The sequence below is a fragment of the Pholcus phalangioides genome, unplaced genomic scaffold (genome assembly GCF_987345545.1).
Source record: "Pholcus phalangioides strain wild (caught in Gottingen) unplaced genomic scaffold, Ppha-v1.0 ptg000020l_1, whole genome shotgun sequence".
Taxonomy (NCBI): Eukaryota; Metazoa; Arthropoda; class Arachnida; order Araneae; family Pholcidae; genus Pholcus; species Pholcus phalangioides.
Window position 1 is genome coordinate 8,317,909 of NW_028301613.1, and position 13,682 is coordinate 8,331,590.

The window sequence follows — 13,682 nt, forward strand, 5'->3', positions numbered from 1 at the left end:
GGCCTCTAACGCATTGTTTTTTTCTTATTGAAGACAGGCTAAGAGAGCTTCCTACGCATTTTAAGAGATGCTCAGGCCTTAAACGCATTTCTATTTGTACACAATATGCGCTAACACATTCCTATAGGATACGCAAAGCAAGCCTTAAACGCATCCTATAGGCATGAAACGCTTTCAACTCATTTTTATGCGTGTGTGGCGTGACCTTCGGTGCATATGTGCATGGGTACATATACATGTATGGGTAATGCGACATTCGATGTATTCTTTTTCGTAGACCTACTGGGCACGCGTCTTCAACGCATTCCTATTGGTAGCAATACGCGCTTTTGACGCATTCTCATCGGTATGCAACACGAGCCTTGCACACATTCCCATGGGAACGCAATGAACGCCTTGAACACATTCCTATGTGTATGCAACGCACGTTTTGAAGATATGGGATCTTATACAGCGCACGCCTTGGCCACATTTCTATGGGTACGCGACAAGTGTCTTGAACACATTCCTATAGCTCCGAAATACGTGAATTTAACGCCTCTCTACAGGTATGCACTATCACTATTCACTGTCGCGACAAGTGCCTTGAACACATTTCTTTGGGTAGGCAACAAGTACTTTGAGCACATTCTCACAGGTATACAACGCACGCTTTGACCACATTCCTATGGGCACGCTATGTGACCTTGGACACATTCCTATAGCTCCGAAATACGCGCCTTCAACGCATCTCCACAGGTATGAACACTCGTCTTTGACGTTTTTTACTGATAGGTACGCGATACGCGTCTTCTCAACGCATTCGTATAGGTAATATTCAACTTTTTACTGAAATAAAGAGTAAACTCAGCGCCCTCCCTGGTCCAGCTCCAAGGGCACCAGACACTAGTTATGGTCCTGCGCAGGAGATACGCAAGCCTTCTACGAATTTCCGAGGGGTAAATAACGACTTCTACAGGCTGGTTCATTATCCGTAGAATCCCGGGATCGAATGCAAATAACATGTAACACTCAGATATGTCATTCATGTTTCAAGGCGTTGTATAGTTGTTAAAATGAAAAAGTTAACTTCTTTTATGCAGTCCCCCGTGTGCCCCAAAACCCAATTAGAAAGTTCTTTCCCTGTCTGTCCTGATGCCAACAAAAAAAAAATTATGTTTCTAAGTGCTGAGATATTCAAATTCGAAAAACGGAGGAAAGTTGGGAAAAAGAACTAAATGCGGGTAAAAACGGGTTACGTACTAGGATCAAAGGTTCGCCAGTAAAATGTCATACGCCCTGTTTGCTATGCTGCACCCTGTACACAATGAAGACACCTAACGCGTTAATTTTCTTACCTGTCAGAGTCTGGAAGAACCAATAGGAGATCGTCGGCTTGAAATCTGAGCTGCAAAAAAGTTTAATAATAATAATATTATTATTAATCGCAAATGATAATTATGATAATTAGTGTGTGTTGGTGAGAGAGAGAGAACTCACTCGAAGTGCATCTCGCTGGTCAGACACCTCAGGTTGTCGATTGGCTGAGTGGAAACGTGGTAAAAGTTTATACAATGCCCAACGGTGTGGATCACTAGAAGAAGAAAAGTTAATACATTATTATTAAAGTTTATCTTGCGGAAGGGGGGCTGTCCCCGATCATGACCTCGAGGTACTTTAGCCAAGGGAATTCTGCGCGCCCCCCCCCCCCCACACACGGAATCAGAGAAAATGATTGCTGTGGATAAGTTTACTATATTCTCAGAGGCGGATTTATGGGTTTACCGCCTGCGACTTGCTCATATTTTGCCACAAGTTTGCCCCCTATAGGCCATTTAATTTTTTCCGCCTGTAGACTATTCAAATTATGCAACCTGTAGGATTTTTTTTGAGGACTGTATTTGGCTAGAAATCTCCTGCTTACAAATTTACATGCTTGCTATTGAAGATTTTAACCAGATTTCATCAGTCCTCCCCCCCCCTTCCGGGGTGGGCCCATGCTTTTAAACGCCACTGAATCCCAAATCACTTAAGTGACCCGCGGCACAATTCCAAATTACTTAAGTGGACTGCGATATGTTTCCAAATCAATGAAATGGCCCGCAATCTTCCAAACGTTGAGCACTCTTGAACTGAAATTTTCCGCCTCCTGCGAATTTGACGCTGAGCTCCTCTATAAACACACCTCTGACCAAACTATCAGTTATGTAAGGCCACCCCCCTCCATCCCCTTCGAAAAAAATTAAAAAATTCCTGTCTAGGGACAGCCCCCACCCCCTTCCCAAACCAACGCAAAAGCATCTGTCCATAGAAGTAGCAGAGTATAGAAATGAATCAAACAAAGAGCAATGGCTTGTGACCATCGAGCTTATATTACTTACTTACTAAGGCCGGCATTACACTATAAAAATTTGATAAAAGTTCTTTTATAAAACATGAAAAACATGCAACCAATAAGTGCATCTATTACATTCGATCCAATGTAACCGATACGCTTATTGGTTGCATTTTTAAAGTTCTATTAAAGAACTTTTTTAAAACTTTAATCCCGGCCTAAGTAAGTATAAGCAGAAACGGATTTTAGTCGGTTGAGCTCCGGGCGCAACAGAAAATATCGGGCCTCTCAAATTAAAAAAAAAAAAGTGTAAAGTTTGAGTTTTTCGGGGCCCGGAGCGCCGCTTCTGAATATAAGCTCGATGCTTGCGACTCGTGCACAAAGCTGCATTAAGAGCATCTAATTAAGCATCTTTCAAGCGGCTTTGCTCGTGCACGATAAAAAAAAAAAGGCGCGCTAATGCAAATGAGGACGAGCTCCACAACGTTCGTGTGCTGCCATCTGGCGGGCACTGGTTCATTTCCGATTCACCTTGACAGCTGGCGCCCTCTGTTCTATCATCGGTCATCATTTATCTCTTTACAAGAAATATGTTATATATATGTATTCTCTTTACCACAGAGAAATATGTGTGTGTGCCACGCTCAGGCCGAAATCTGTCACTTCTCTCGTACAAATTACCCGAATTTCCTTCCACTCCGGAGATTGATGCATTACTGGTCCTCTTTTTTTCCTGAATTTCTGCCCTCCTTGGCTGTTTCCTCTGAATTTCTGGCTTACCCTCCCCCCCCCCCCCTCTTTCCGGGCATTCTCTGAATCTCTCCTCCCCTCCCCCTTCCCTTTCCAAATTGTTTACTCCCGTAGGTCTTTCTTCTGAATTTCTGCCTCCCTTTGCCTCTATGTGAGTTTCTGCCTCGCTTTGTTTCTGTCTGTATCCTTTTGCCTCTATCTGAATTTCTGCCCCCCCCCCTCCCTCCCAGCCATTTCCTGAATTTCCCCTACCCTTTCTGAATTTCTGGATCCCTTTAGCTCCATTTGAAAATTTCTTACTATCTTTATATCTGTTTGAATTTCTCTCTTCCTTTGCCTCTATCTGAATTTCTGCCTCCTTTTGGCTTAATAGGAATTTCTTCCTTCCTTCTGTTTGAACTTATCCCTACGTTTTCCTCTATGTGACCCCCCACCCCCATCTCCATCAGAATTCTCCCTTCCTTTGCCTCTATCAGAATTTTCCTCTTTGACTTTATCAGGATTCCTCTCTTTCTTTGCCTTTATCTGAATTTCTCCTTTTCTTCGCCTTTATCTGGATTTCTCCCTTTCTTTGCCTTTATCTCAATTTCTCCCTTTCTTTGCCTTTATCCGAATTTCTCCCTTTCTTTGCCTCTATCCGAATTTCTTCATTTCTTTGCCTTTATCCGAATTTCTCCTTTTCTTTGCCTTTATCTGGATTTCTCCCTTTCTTTGACTTTATCCGAATTTCTCCCTTTCTTTGCCTTTATCTCAATTTCTCCTTTTCTTTGCCTTTATCCGAATTTCTCCTTTTCTTTGCCTTTATCTGGATTTCTCCCTTTCTTTGCCTTTATCCGAATTTCTCCCTTTCTTTGCCTTTATCTCAATTTCTCCTTTTCTTTGCCTTTATCCGAATTTCTCCATTTCTTTGCCTCTATCCGAATTTCTCCATTTCTTTGCCTTTATCCGAATTTCTCCTTTTCTTTGCCTTTATCTGAATTTCTCCCTTTCTTTGCCTCTACCTGTATTTCTGCCTCTCCCCCCCCCCCCCCCATCTTCTGGGATCGCCGTGCATGCAAAATATGCATTCCAGACATTTTTGAAACGATGCAAAGTAGATGTAGGCATATTCAGAGCCAAACTTTTAATATGCATAATTCCTACTTCTACGTCGCAAGCTTCAAAATCGTCTTTGGGAGGGGGGGGGGGGGATGTTTGTGGACCAAAGTGAAATGAAATGTCCGGTTGAGTCCTCAAGATTGAGTGCGTGCTAGAAGGGGCTATGCGCGTGCGTAGTCTTTTAGCAGGTGATGGGGGGAAAACCGTAGGTAGGTAATATTATACTCACGCGTGAAAACGAGGGCGGTGATGGCGACCACCTTGTGGAACTGGACGTGGGAGTCCAGGGGCACGTACTGGTGCACGGGCAGCTCCCTCAGCTTCGTGATCAGGTTCCTGCACATGGTCAGCAGCAGCAACGGGTAGCAGAAGGATAGCGAGGCCGCCGAGCCCCTCGTTATGGCTATGCCGAGACCCATCACGTGCCTCAGGTCCATGTGCTCTGCCAAGTAAGCGTAATCTGCAATGTGCAATATACAAATGTATCAATGCGTGCATTTCAACTTGTACAGTAATAAAAAGTGTTGATCTCCTGGTTGGGGCGAGGACTCCGATTTACGGAAAATTCACCGACAACAATTCGTCATCAGTGAGTGAGTGACTGTGTGATTGAGCAAAGTAGTAGATGTGTGACCGAATTGGTTGGTGAATGAGCTATCGAATGAGCTAGAGAGTGAATGAGTGAGTAACCATATCAGTGTTCGAGTGATAGGGTAAGTTACCAAGTGAATGAGCGATTGACTGAGTGACCGTATGAGTGGTTGAGTAAGAAAGTAACTGAATGGGTGACCAAGTAATAGTATAAATGACTGAGGAAGTGAGTAGCCGTATAAATGATCGAGTGAGTAAGTAACCGTATCAGTGAGATCGAGTGAGTGAGTAACCGTATCAGTGAGATCGAGTGAGAGGATGAGTTAACAAGTTAGTGATTGAGTGGGTAAGTTACCAAGTGATTGAGCTATTCAGTGGAGCGAGTGGCCGTATGAATGACCAAGAAAGGAGTAAAAGTGAGTGGTTGAGTGAGTGACCAACCAATGAATGGTAAATGGCAGAGTGAGTGATTCAATGGCCGTTTACGTGACCTAGTGAGTGACAGTACGAAAGACCAAGTGAGTGACAGTACAAAATACCAAGTGAGTGACAGTACGAAAGACCAAGTGAGTAAGCAATTGCTTGACAGAGTGAATGAGCGATTGCGTAGGTGAGTAATCAAATGAGTAGGTGAATTACCGAGTGAGTGACCCACTCACTCGAGCACCAGATCACTCACTCCCTTGCTGATATGCTCTTTCGCCAACTCGCTCGACCCATTTGATCAATCACTCACTTTCTCACTCACCGCTCATCCATTCGATCACTCTGCCACTTAGTCGGTGAATTGTTGGAGATGAATTTTTTCCGTACGCGGGGTCCCTTTGAAAACGAAATTAAAAAAAAAAATGCTCACAAGTGAATCGTTCCAAGAAAAGCACCACGGTAATGACGTAGAAGACGAAAAGGTAGAATATGTGCTGGCGGTATTCCTCGAGGAAAGTCGCCAAGTGGTTCCACTTCTTCAACATGCAGTTCGGCTGCTTCTCCGGTGGCCTGCTTATCTGGAAACTAGTCATCCTAAAATGAGAAGAAGAAAAAATAAGTCGCTCAATTCTGGGTACGACGTCATCTAGTCACTTCAACAATCACATAATCACGGGCGTATTCACGGGGGAGCTAAGGGCGGCAAATTCGGGTGGGTGACAAACTGAGTGGTCGAGAAAATAAGACTAGAATGGGAGAAGGGCGGCAAAACCATAAACCAGTATCGAGAAGCACGTGAGTGACTAAAAGCGTTGGCAAGAATTTGTGCCACCAAAAGAGTGTGACCTAGAGAATCAGGAGCTAGGTCAGTGAGCGGCCAAAACAGTAAGCCATAGAGTAAGAAACCATGTCATTGACCAACTGAGCGACCAAAAGATTTACCCACAGAGCATAAAAGTATATGAGCGACTAAAAGTGTGTGCAAGTGTGTGAGTGAGTAAACGAATGTGCTAGCATAAATGTGTGACTATAGACTATTCAAACATGTAAGCGAGTTAAACAATGTGCAAGTATGTCAGCGTCCAAAAGAGTTACCTAAAGAGCGAGGTGGCAAATCAGTTTGAAAGAGTTGGCCTAGAGAGTGAAAGACCAGATCAGTGAGCAACCAAAATTTACCTAGTCCTAGAGAGTGTATAACCATGGGAGTGACCAAACGAGACATCTAATGACCGTTTGATGAAAATAGTGTCCTCGTAAGTGTGCAAGTGTCCAAAATGTTGATTTAAAGAGTGTGTAAGCATGCGAGTGTCCAAAAGAGTGACCTCGCTCTTTCGGTCACTCTTTTGTTCGAGTAAAATACTCCTCGATCTTTAGGAGTCAGATCAGTGAGTGAATGAACTAGAAAGTGAAGATCAGAAAGTGGAACCAGATCAGTGAGCAACCAAAATATTTATCTACAGAGCGACCAAACGAGAATACGGAAAACCTCGTAAATGTCAAAGAATTTGAGCAACCTAAATGGTGATCTAAAGTGTACAAGGATGTGAACGACCAAAGAAAGAATGTGCAAACAGGTCAGTGTCCTAAAAAGCCATGTGCCAGATCAGTGAATGGCCATCTCAGTGAGCGACCAAGAGCGTGTGAAAGGGGGGAAGAAAGAAAGATAGAACAGGGTGGCAACGTATTGAATGCGCCTCTGCATACGGGAAATCGTCTCGTCATCGTCATCTTACCTGGCGACGTTCGTCGACGTGTCCAGGAAGTTCTGTTTCGCTCCTGCAAAAAACAAAAGAAAGCGTGATGTAGTCGCTCATCATGGTCTTCTATCAAAAGTCAGAATAGAGACACTCTCAGAGACATTCAAGACACGTAAATGCAAACAAGGTCACACAACAAAGGCACAATTGCTGTCGAAATTTGCAGGACCGCAAAACCTTTTTACGGCTCAGGGCCTGTGGGAATGTGAGAAATAGTTTGCATTTCGCACATGCCGCTAAAAAAACAAACAAATGGGGAAAAACAGTTCAAGGATCGACTAACATAATAATAATAAGAATACGTAATAGGGAAAAATAGTAATTATGAGGAATGATAAATGTATGGGGAAATATAATTTGTGGGTGACTCACGGTTTACGGAAATTTCGCTTGCCCTGACCGTGTTAGTGACGAAGTGAGTGGGTGAGTGACCATATGAGTCACCAAGTGAGTGACCGTATGAATGATCTAGTGAGTGATTATATGACTGGCCAAGTCGAATGGCTATATGAGTGACCAGTAAACAACTTCGTTTACCTTTGGTATAACTTTTTTACCGAAAGTCCCAGCGATTTTCTGGGACCCGTATTTTTCTGGAGGAAAAATGACCAAGCCGGTTTTTTCTTCGCACATTCGTCCCAAATAGATATGTTGAAAATCTTGTCATAAACCCATCAAGCTTATATTACTGGAGGGAGTATGACGTCAGTGGTCTCCGCCTAGGCAGTGCTGAAAACGGTGTCCCGCAACACCATTTATTTGAAGATCACGTGACTCGGTGAAAACAAACACGATCTCCCGTTATTTTCTTATAAGGCATCCACATTAATTTAAAACAATAAATTAAATAATTTTAGCATCGATGAGATAATTCCAAAATTAATGAAAGGGGCCATGCAAGTATTACGTAAGCAGATTTTCAGCCCCCCTTCGCCCGTTGCCAGCAAAACACTGACCCCCCCCCCCCTCCCTTGTCAGTAAAATTTCGTCAGCACCTTAGAATATTTCATATCTTCAAAACGGGTGGTTGATGACGTAAGCAACCGTCAGAAAATCCGAAACCCCCCTCCCCTTCGATGCTGACGTAATACTTTAATGACCCCAAAGAGATAATTCCAGAATTAATGAGATATAATTTCAGAATCAATGAAAGAAATAATTCCAGCATTAATAAAAAAATAATTTCATCATTAATGAAAGAAACAAATCCAGAATTGATGAAAGCAATTATTCCAGAAAGAAATAATAATTAATAAAAGAAGAATAATTCCAGAGTTAATGAAAGGAAATTCAAGAATTAATGAAAGGAAATTTTTCCGCAAAGAAATAGGGAAATTGCCTGGCGGGAACTGCGTTTTCACCGAGTCACGTGATGTCCTTGCATTCGATGTTGACCACGCCGCAGCGGCTCGATGCATAAAGCCGGGTTTTCCTAGGAGCAGGTTTTCTGTGCCGCGTGCAACGTAAATCGCCCAGCGCGACACGCCGTCCACTCACCAATAAGCAAAACCGCATGACTGTTTTCCTACAGAGCGCGATACGTCTCACGACAGCGCTTTACGTCGGGCGTGATTGGCCGACTGCTTCTGGAGGAACCAAATGCGTCGTGAGCCGCGGTTTTGCCGATATTCTCTTCACTCTTGTGTGTTTTCTTTCCCTTCCCCCTGAAACCGGAGCATGCAGACGACAGAGTAGCTGATGCCAATCCCATATACTATAATATGACCGCCTTCTGATCTGATGCACCCCGCTAGGAAAACACAAACGCGTAGCGTAATTATGTAACACGTTTCTGCCTGCGCGAAATGGTCTAATTCGGTTCACGTGGCGCAAGAAACCTATTCCTAGGAAAACCCGGCTTAAACCACTTTATCTTTTAAATATGACAACATTTATCTTATCATGGCACCGCTGGCACTGAGCTTTCCTTATACCTCAGTGAACGCTGGTCATAACCAAGAAGGCTGGGTCACAAGATTGTCACAAGCCTACAGCTGATTGGCTATTTTCAGGGTTGTTATGACGTCACGTTTTCCCATAGCGGAATTCCGCCATCGCTAGTCATTGTAAAGACCCGCTCGCTCTGTTTTCGTTCTCCCTTGTCGTCTGGTGTTTCTGTATTGGAAAGTGTTCGCGTTGAGAAGGGTGTCAATGATAATCTTCAAGGACATCCTCACCGGTGACGAAATGTTCACCGACTCGTCCAAGTACACTCTCGTCGACGGATGTCTGTTCGAGGTCGAATGCCACCTCGTTTCCCGCAGCGCCGTCGGAGACATCAAGCTGTCCGGTGCGAACCCTTCAGCCACCGAATCTTGCGACGTCGACGACTCGGCCAACGTCGAATCCGGGCTGGACCTGGTCCTGAACCAGCGTCTGATACAGATCGATTTCTCCAGCAAGGCCGACTACAAGACCTACCTGAAGAACTACTGCAAGGCCCTGCGGGACAAGCTGGTCGAGATGGGCAAGTCCGACGCCGAGATCGGAGAGGCGAAGGCGGCGCTCACCGAGGCCGTCAAGAAGGTTCTGCCGAAAGTCGGCGACGTCCAATTCTACGTGGGGGAGAGCTCCAACCCGGACGGCCTGGTGGCAGTGCTGGAATACAGGGAGGAGGGTGAGGAGGCCGGTGGCCTGGAGAAGCCCGTCATGATCTTCTTCAAGCACGGCCTACTGGAAGAGAAAGTGTGACTCACCGACCACTTTTCTTGTTTAACGTCATTCTCTCAGTAAATGACTTTGAATTTATACGGCTTGTTCATCCATCCATGTGTGTGCGTATGTATATATATATGAAATGTTGCGATAGCGGGCAGCAGAAGCGGGTTTCCCGCCTGTGGGAGCGCTTGCCCCCCCCCCCCCCAAAGCTTGCATATTTGTAAACTCTTTAGGTCACTCGTTTGGTGACACTCATGTGGTCTCTAGGTCACTATTTTGTTCATTCACATGCTTACACACGCGCAATAAGTCACTCGCATGTTTGCACGCACGCCGCCCTTTAGACCAGTGTTTTGGGGCAACTCACGTGCTCTCTAGGCAGGGCCGTCGGGGGCCCAAGTGAATTTTCTGAAGAACGACCAGGTAAATTTATATGCATACTCCTCGAAAATTTCAACTTGTTCTCATTTTTTGTGAGGCCTTTTCACTTGAGGCCCCCAGGCCACATCCGGGTGGGCTTATACGTGAAGACGGCACTGGCTCAAAGTCACTCACGTGCTTGAAAACTGTAAATCACTCATTCAGATAGACTTGAAGATCTGGGGTGGCACGATGATGATGCTACACACGCATCTTTGGTGTTGGGAGGGGAAAGAAATATTGCCCCCCCCCCAGGGCCTGTTTCTCGCATGAGCAAACGAGGCACGTTCTTAGTGCCCCATAAAATTTCAGCCCCTCCCCCGAAATTAGCTGCCTCTCGTACTATGGATACGAGACATCGCGAATTATCGCCAAAAGCAATATTAAAGACAAGTAGAGTTGCATTTATAGCCAAAATCGAAGAATTGCCATTTACAGCCGTCAAACCGAAAGATACCCAGGCAACATAGCCATATGCCAATATCGGCTCATTGTCCACACGGACTAGATACCTCTGGCAATTTATTCATAAAAAAAGTATACATGACAATCATAACAACTATAAAATCAGCCAAAAAGAATGGTGAAAGGCAAGTGAACTCGCCAGTTAGGGACCGTTCAAGTATTATGTAAGCAAATTTTTAGCCATTTTTGACCCCTCCCCCCCCCCCCCCCTTGTCAGTAAAATTTCGTCATCAGCTCTGCCCCTTTGAATCCTATAAACTCATATTTTCATAAAGAGTGGTTGCTGACGTGAGCATTATCCAAACCCTCCCCCTTGTCAGCAAATCGGACGCCCCCCCCCATAGATGAAGACGTAATACTTGAACGGCCCCTTATAGCTGAAAAATCGAAGTAAAGGTACTAACTATAGTAAAAAAAAAGAAAGAAAATGCCAACATCAAAACATCTGGGGTATTAATTTAACGTCCGAACGTTGGCGCCATCCATCGACAGACCTGCGGAATCATCAGAAAAATGAAACCGATTACAACAGGGTTTCTCAAACTGAGCGCCGCTAACCTTTGTCGGGGGCGGTTGTTCGACAAACGTTTTCCGAAAAGATTCTCCGTTGATAACCCCTGGATTATGGAACAGCTGCTGCCATCTGATTTCTACAAAATAAAACGCACCTAGTACCATTCTTGGGAACTAGGTGGCAGTAAACCATCAAGGAAATATTTTTCGATGTCAACGATTCGAAACGTTGTACAGTCAAAGCCGTACAGCTTTCGGGAAGTAGGTCAAAACCGACAATATTGACACCAGCAACGAAAAAATTGGATGTTTGGCTTTTCCGGATTTGGTGCATTTGCAACTGAGGAAGAGTTTATTGTATCGATGGTAACCTGTATCACCAGGGGCCTGGCAGCAAATTCAACATGCTTGTTGACATATGTATAAAATTTGGACGGCTTTGATAGGCGGGGGGAAAAAAAATATCCCGTGTCATGAATTTGCTGCCATCTATGGTTTAGAAATAGTACTAGTTGATAGTTTCCTTTCTGAATAACAGATATGAGCATGAGTCCTATTTTCATATTTGCGATTCAATTATGAAGTTCTTAAATTTCTGGATAGGTGGCGGAAAAAGCTGCAGCATTTTGACACGAACTTTCAAATTGCATTAGGTATGCCATATTTTCCGGGAAACATTCGATCTCACGCACGCGCAATTGTCGCCAAAATAATTAAGCGAATGGTGGGAGAGGGGGTTCAGAAATTTCTCCCTCGCAAATTTCGCCGACCCTGCACGCGCAAGTGTGCCGTATTGGCCGATCAAGTAAGTGATTGTGTGAGTGAACAAATGATTTGGTGAGTAACCGTATGAGTGACCAAATAAGTTTGTGAGTGACTGCACGGTTTAGTGAATTACCATATGAAGGCATGAGTGACCAAGTAAGTGAGTGTAAGCATGAGTAAGGCCGGTATTACACTATAAAAGTTTGATAAAATCCCTTTTATAAAACTTGAAAAATCTCACCAATAAGGTTTATTGGCTACATTCTAGAAAATGCAACCGGTGACCTTATTGGCTGTATTTTTCAAGTTTTATAAAAGGACCTTTATCAAACTTTTATAGTGTAATACCGGCCTTAGTAAATGTGAGTAGCTGCGTGTGCATGACCATCATAATCTCAAATTTTACATCGCAGCAACCTTGACTGCATGGGCTGATCCAGGGTACTTCCATCAATCATCTTGGTCACTACTGTAAAATACGGGACAAGCGTGATATCGGGCTCTTGAGAAGAAATTGCTCACCTCTGATGGCGCTCAAAAAAAAAGCATTAAATTATTCGCAATCAACAATGAAAGTCGCCAATTCAGGGCAAAAAAAAAAAAAAACGGAACTGATAGCAGAGTTCTGGCTTTCAAAAATAGATTTAGATTACTCACCGTTATCAAAATAAAAATCGCCAATTCAGTCAAAAAAAACAGGACAGATGGCCAGCAGTATTACCTTTGCAGTCGAGGCCAATGGCGATGAAATCCCCTCGGTACTCCTTCATCATGAGCTTGAAGTCGTCGTAGCTGAGCTCGTTCTTGTCCTGGAGGCCGGACGCGGCGAACATGCCCTCTATCAAGTCCAGAACCTGCTGTTCCTCCAACGAGTTGGCCTTGGCGATGTCCACCAGAGACCTGAGCATCCTCATGAGCTCGCTCTTGTCGATGACGCCGTTGCCGTCGTCGTCGCACATGTCGAACACGATCCTCAGCTTGTCCTCCGTCTTGCCTGCGAATCAACAGCAAAATTAATGAAACATAACCATCTTCGTGGCGACTTTATTTGGCGACCGAATGCAGCTTAAATAAAACCATTCGATAACGAGATATAGCCAAAACATATTCATAATCGGCTTCTTGCCCTAATAGGTGTTTATTCTGGGTAATGTGTGTGTGTGTGTGTCGGAGTGAGCGAGTTATTGTGCATTAATGGGCACTACTGTCCCGTAATTTACGGGACACAACCACTTTCCCCGCTCCATTTTACTCTTGGGGTAATTCCCCTCCTGGATCTGATGTCCCGTATTATATTATTCTTGGGGTCTACAACCTTCTCCGGATCCTGTTGGTTGGTCAGAGAATAATTTCGCTTGAATTAGAGGGGGCTTCCCAAACATCGAGGGACCCTGCGCAGATTTCACATACTTGTCAATTACGGAATCAGGCTCAGCTTAGTTAGCAATAGCCTCTGCGCCCTGCCTTGAGCGAAGCCCTTGACAGAGTCATAGCTCTCCACATCCTGCACCAGGCCCTTAGGCTGGAAGACCCCCCCCCCCAGACCAAATTTTCCACGGGGTCTGACCTCTATAGTAAATTTAGTGATTAGTTAATTTCAAGTGTGAAAAAACAAAATATGACAAGAGCTCTAGTGCAGGGCTCGGTCATCCCCGTCCTTGTATGGGCCATGAATAGAGTTGAGACCTCGTATCTGACAGCTACGCTTGAGAATCACTGCCCAGGGCCTCAAATGGCAAGTCCTGACATGAAGGATGCACTAGATCAAGTATTTAGGGAGGCCCTAGAAAGATGTTTAATTCGTGAGTGAATATGTTTGAATTTGGTGTGCCCCGGAAAAATTTTCAACTTTCCCCCATGCGGAAATAGGGCCCTGGGAAATAGAACCTACCAGTTTCCTCGGAACAGCTACGCATGGAGTAAAA

General features: G+C 44.4%; 1 protein-coding gene and 1 pseudogene across 1 annotated transcript in view; one reads left to right on the forward strand and one right to left on the reverse strand.

Annotated features, from left to right (window-relative positions):
• LOC149070928 (dual oxidase-like) overlaps window positions 1-13,682 on the reverse strand; it is an 89,385-nt gene that overhangs the window by 10,221 nt on the left and 65,482 nt on the right. The window contains exons 17-22 of the mRNA XM_089248506.1: window positions 12,479-12,751; window positions 6,913-6,955; window positions 5,610-5,773; window positions 4,392-4,622; window positions 1,480-1,573; window positions 1,338-1,387 (exon numbers count right to left, since the gene is read on the reverse strand). Of these exons, the coding sequence (XP_089104632.1) occupies window positions 1,338-1,387; window positions 1,480-1,573; window positions 4,392-4,622; window positions 5,610-5,773; window positions 6,913-6,955; window positions 12,479-12,751 (855 nt within the window). The remainder of the gene's footprint in view (window positions 1-1,337; window positions 1,388-1,479; window positions 1,574-4,391; window positions 4,623-5,609; window positions 5,774-6,912; window positions 6,956-12,478; window positions 12,752-13,682) is intronic.
• Window positions 9,054-9,627, forward strand: LOC149070929 (translationally-controlled tumor protein homolog pseudogene; annotated as a pseudogene).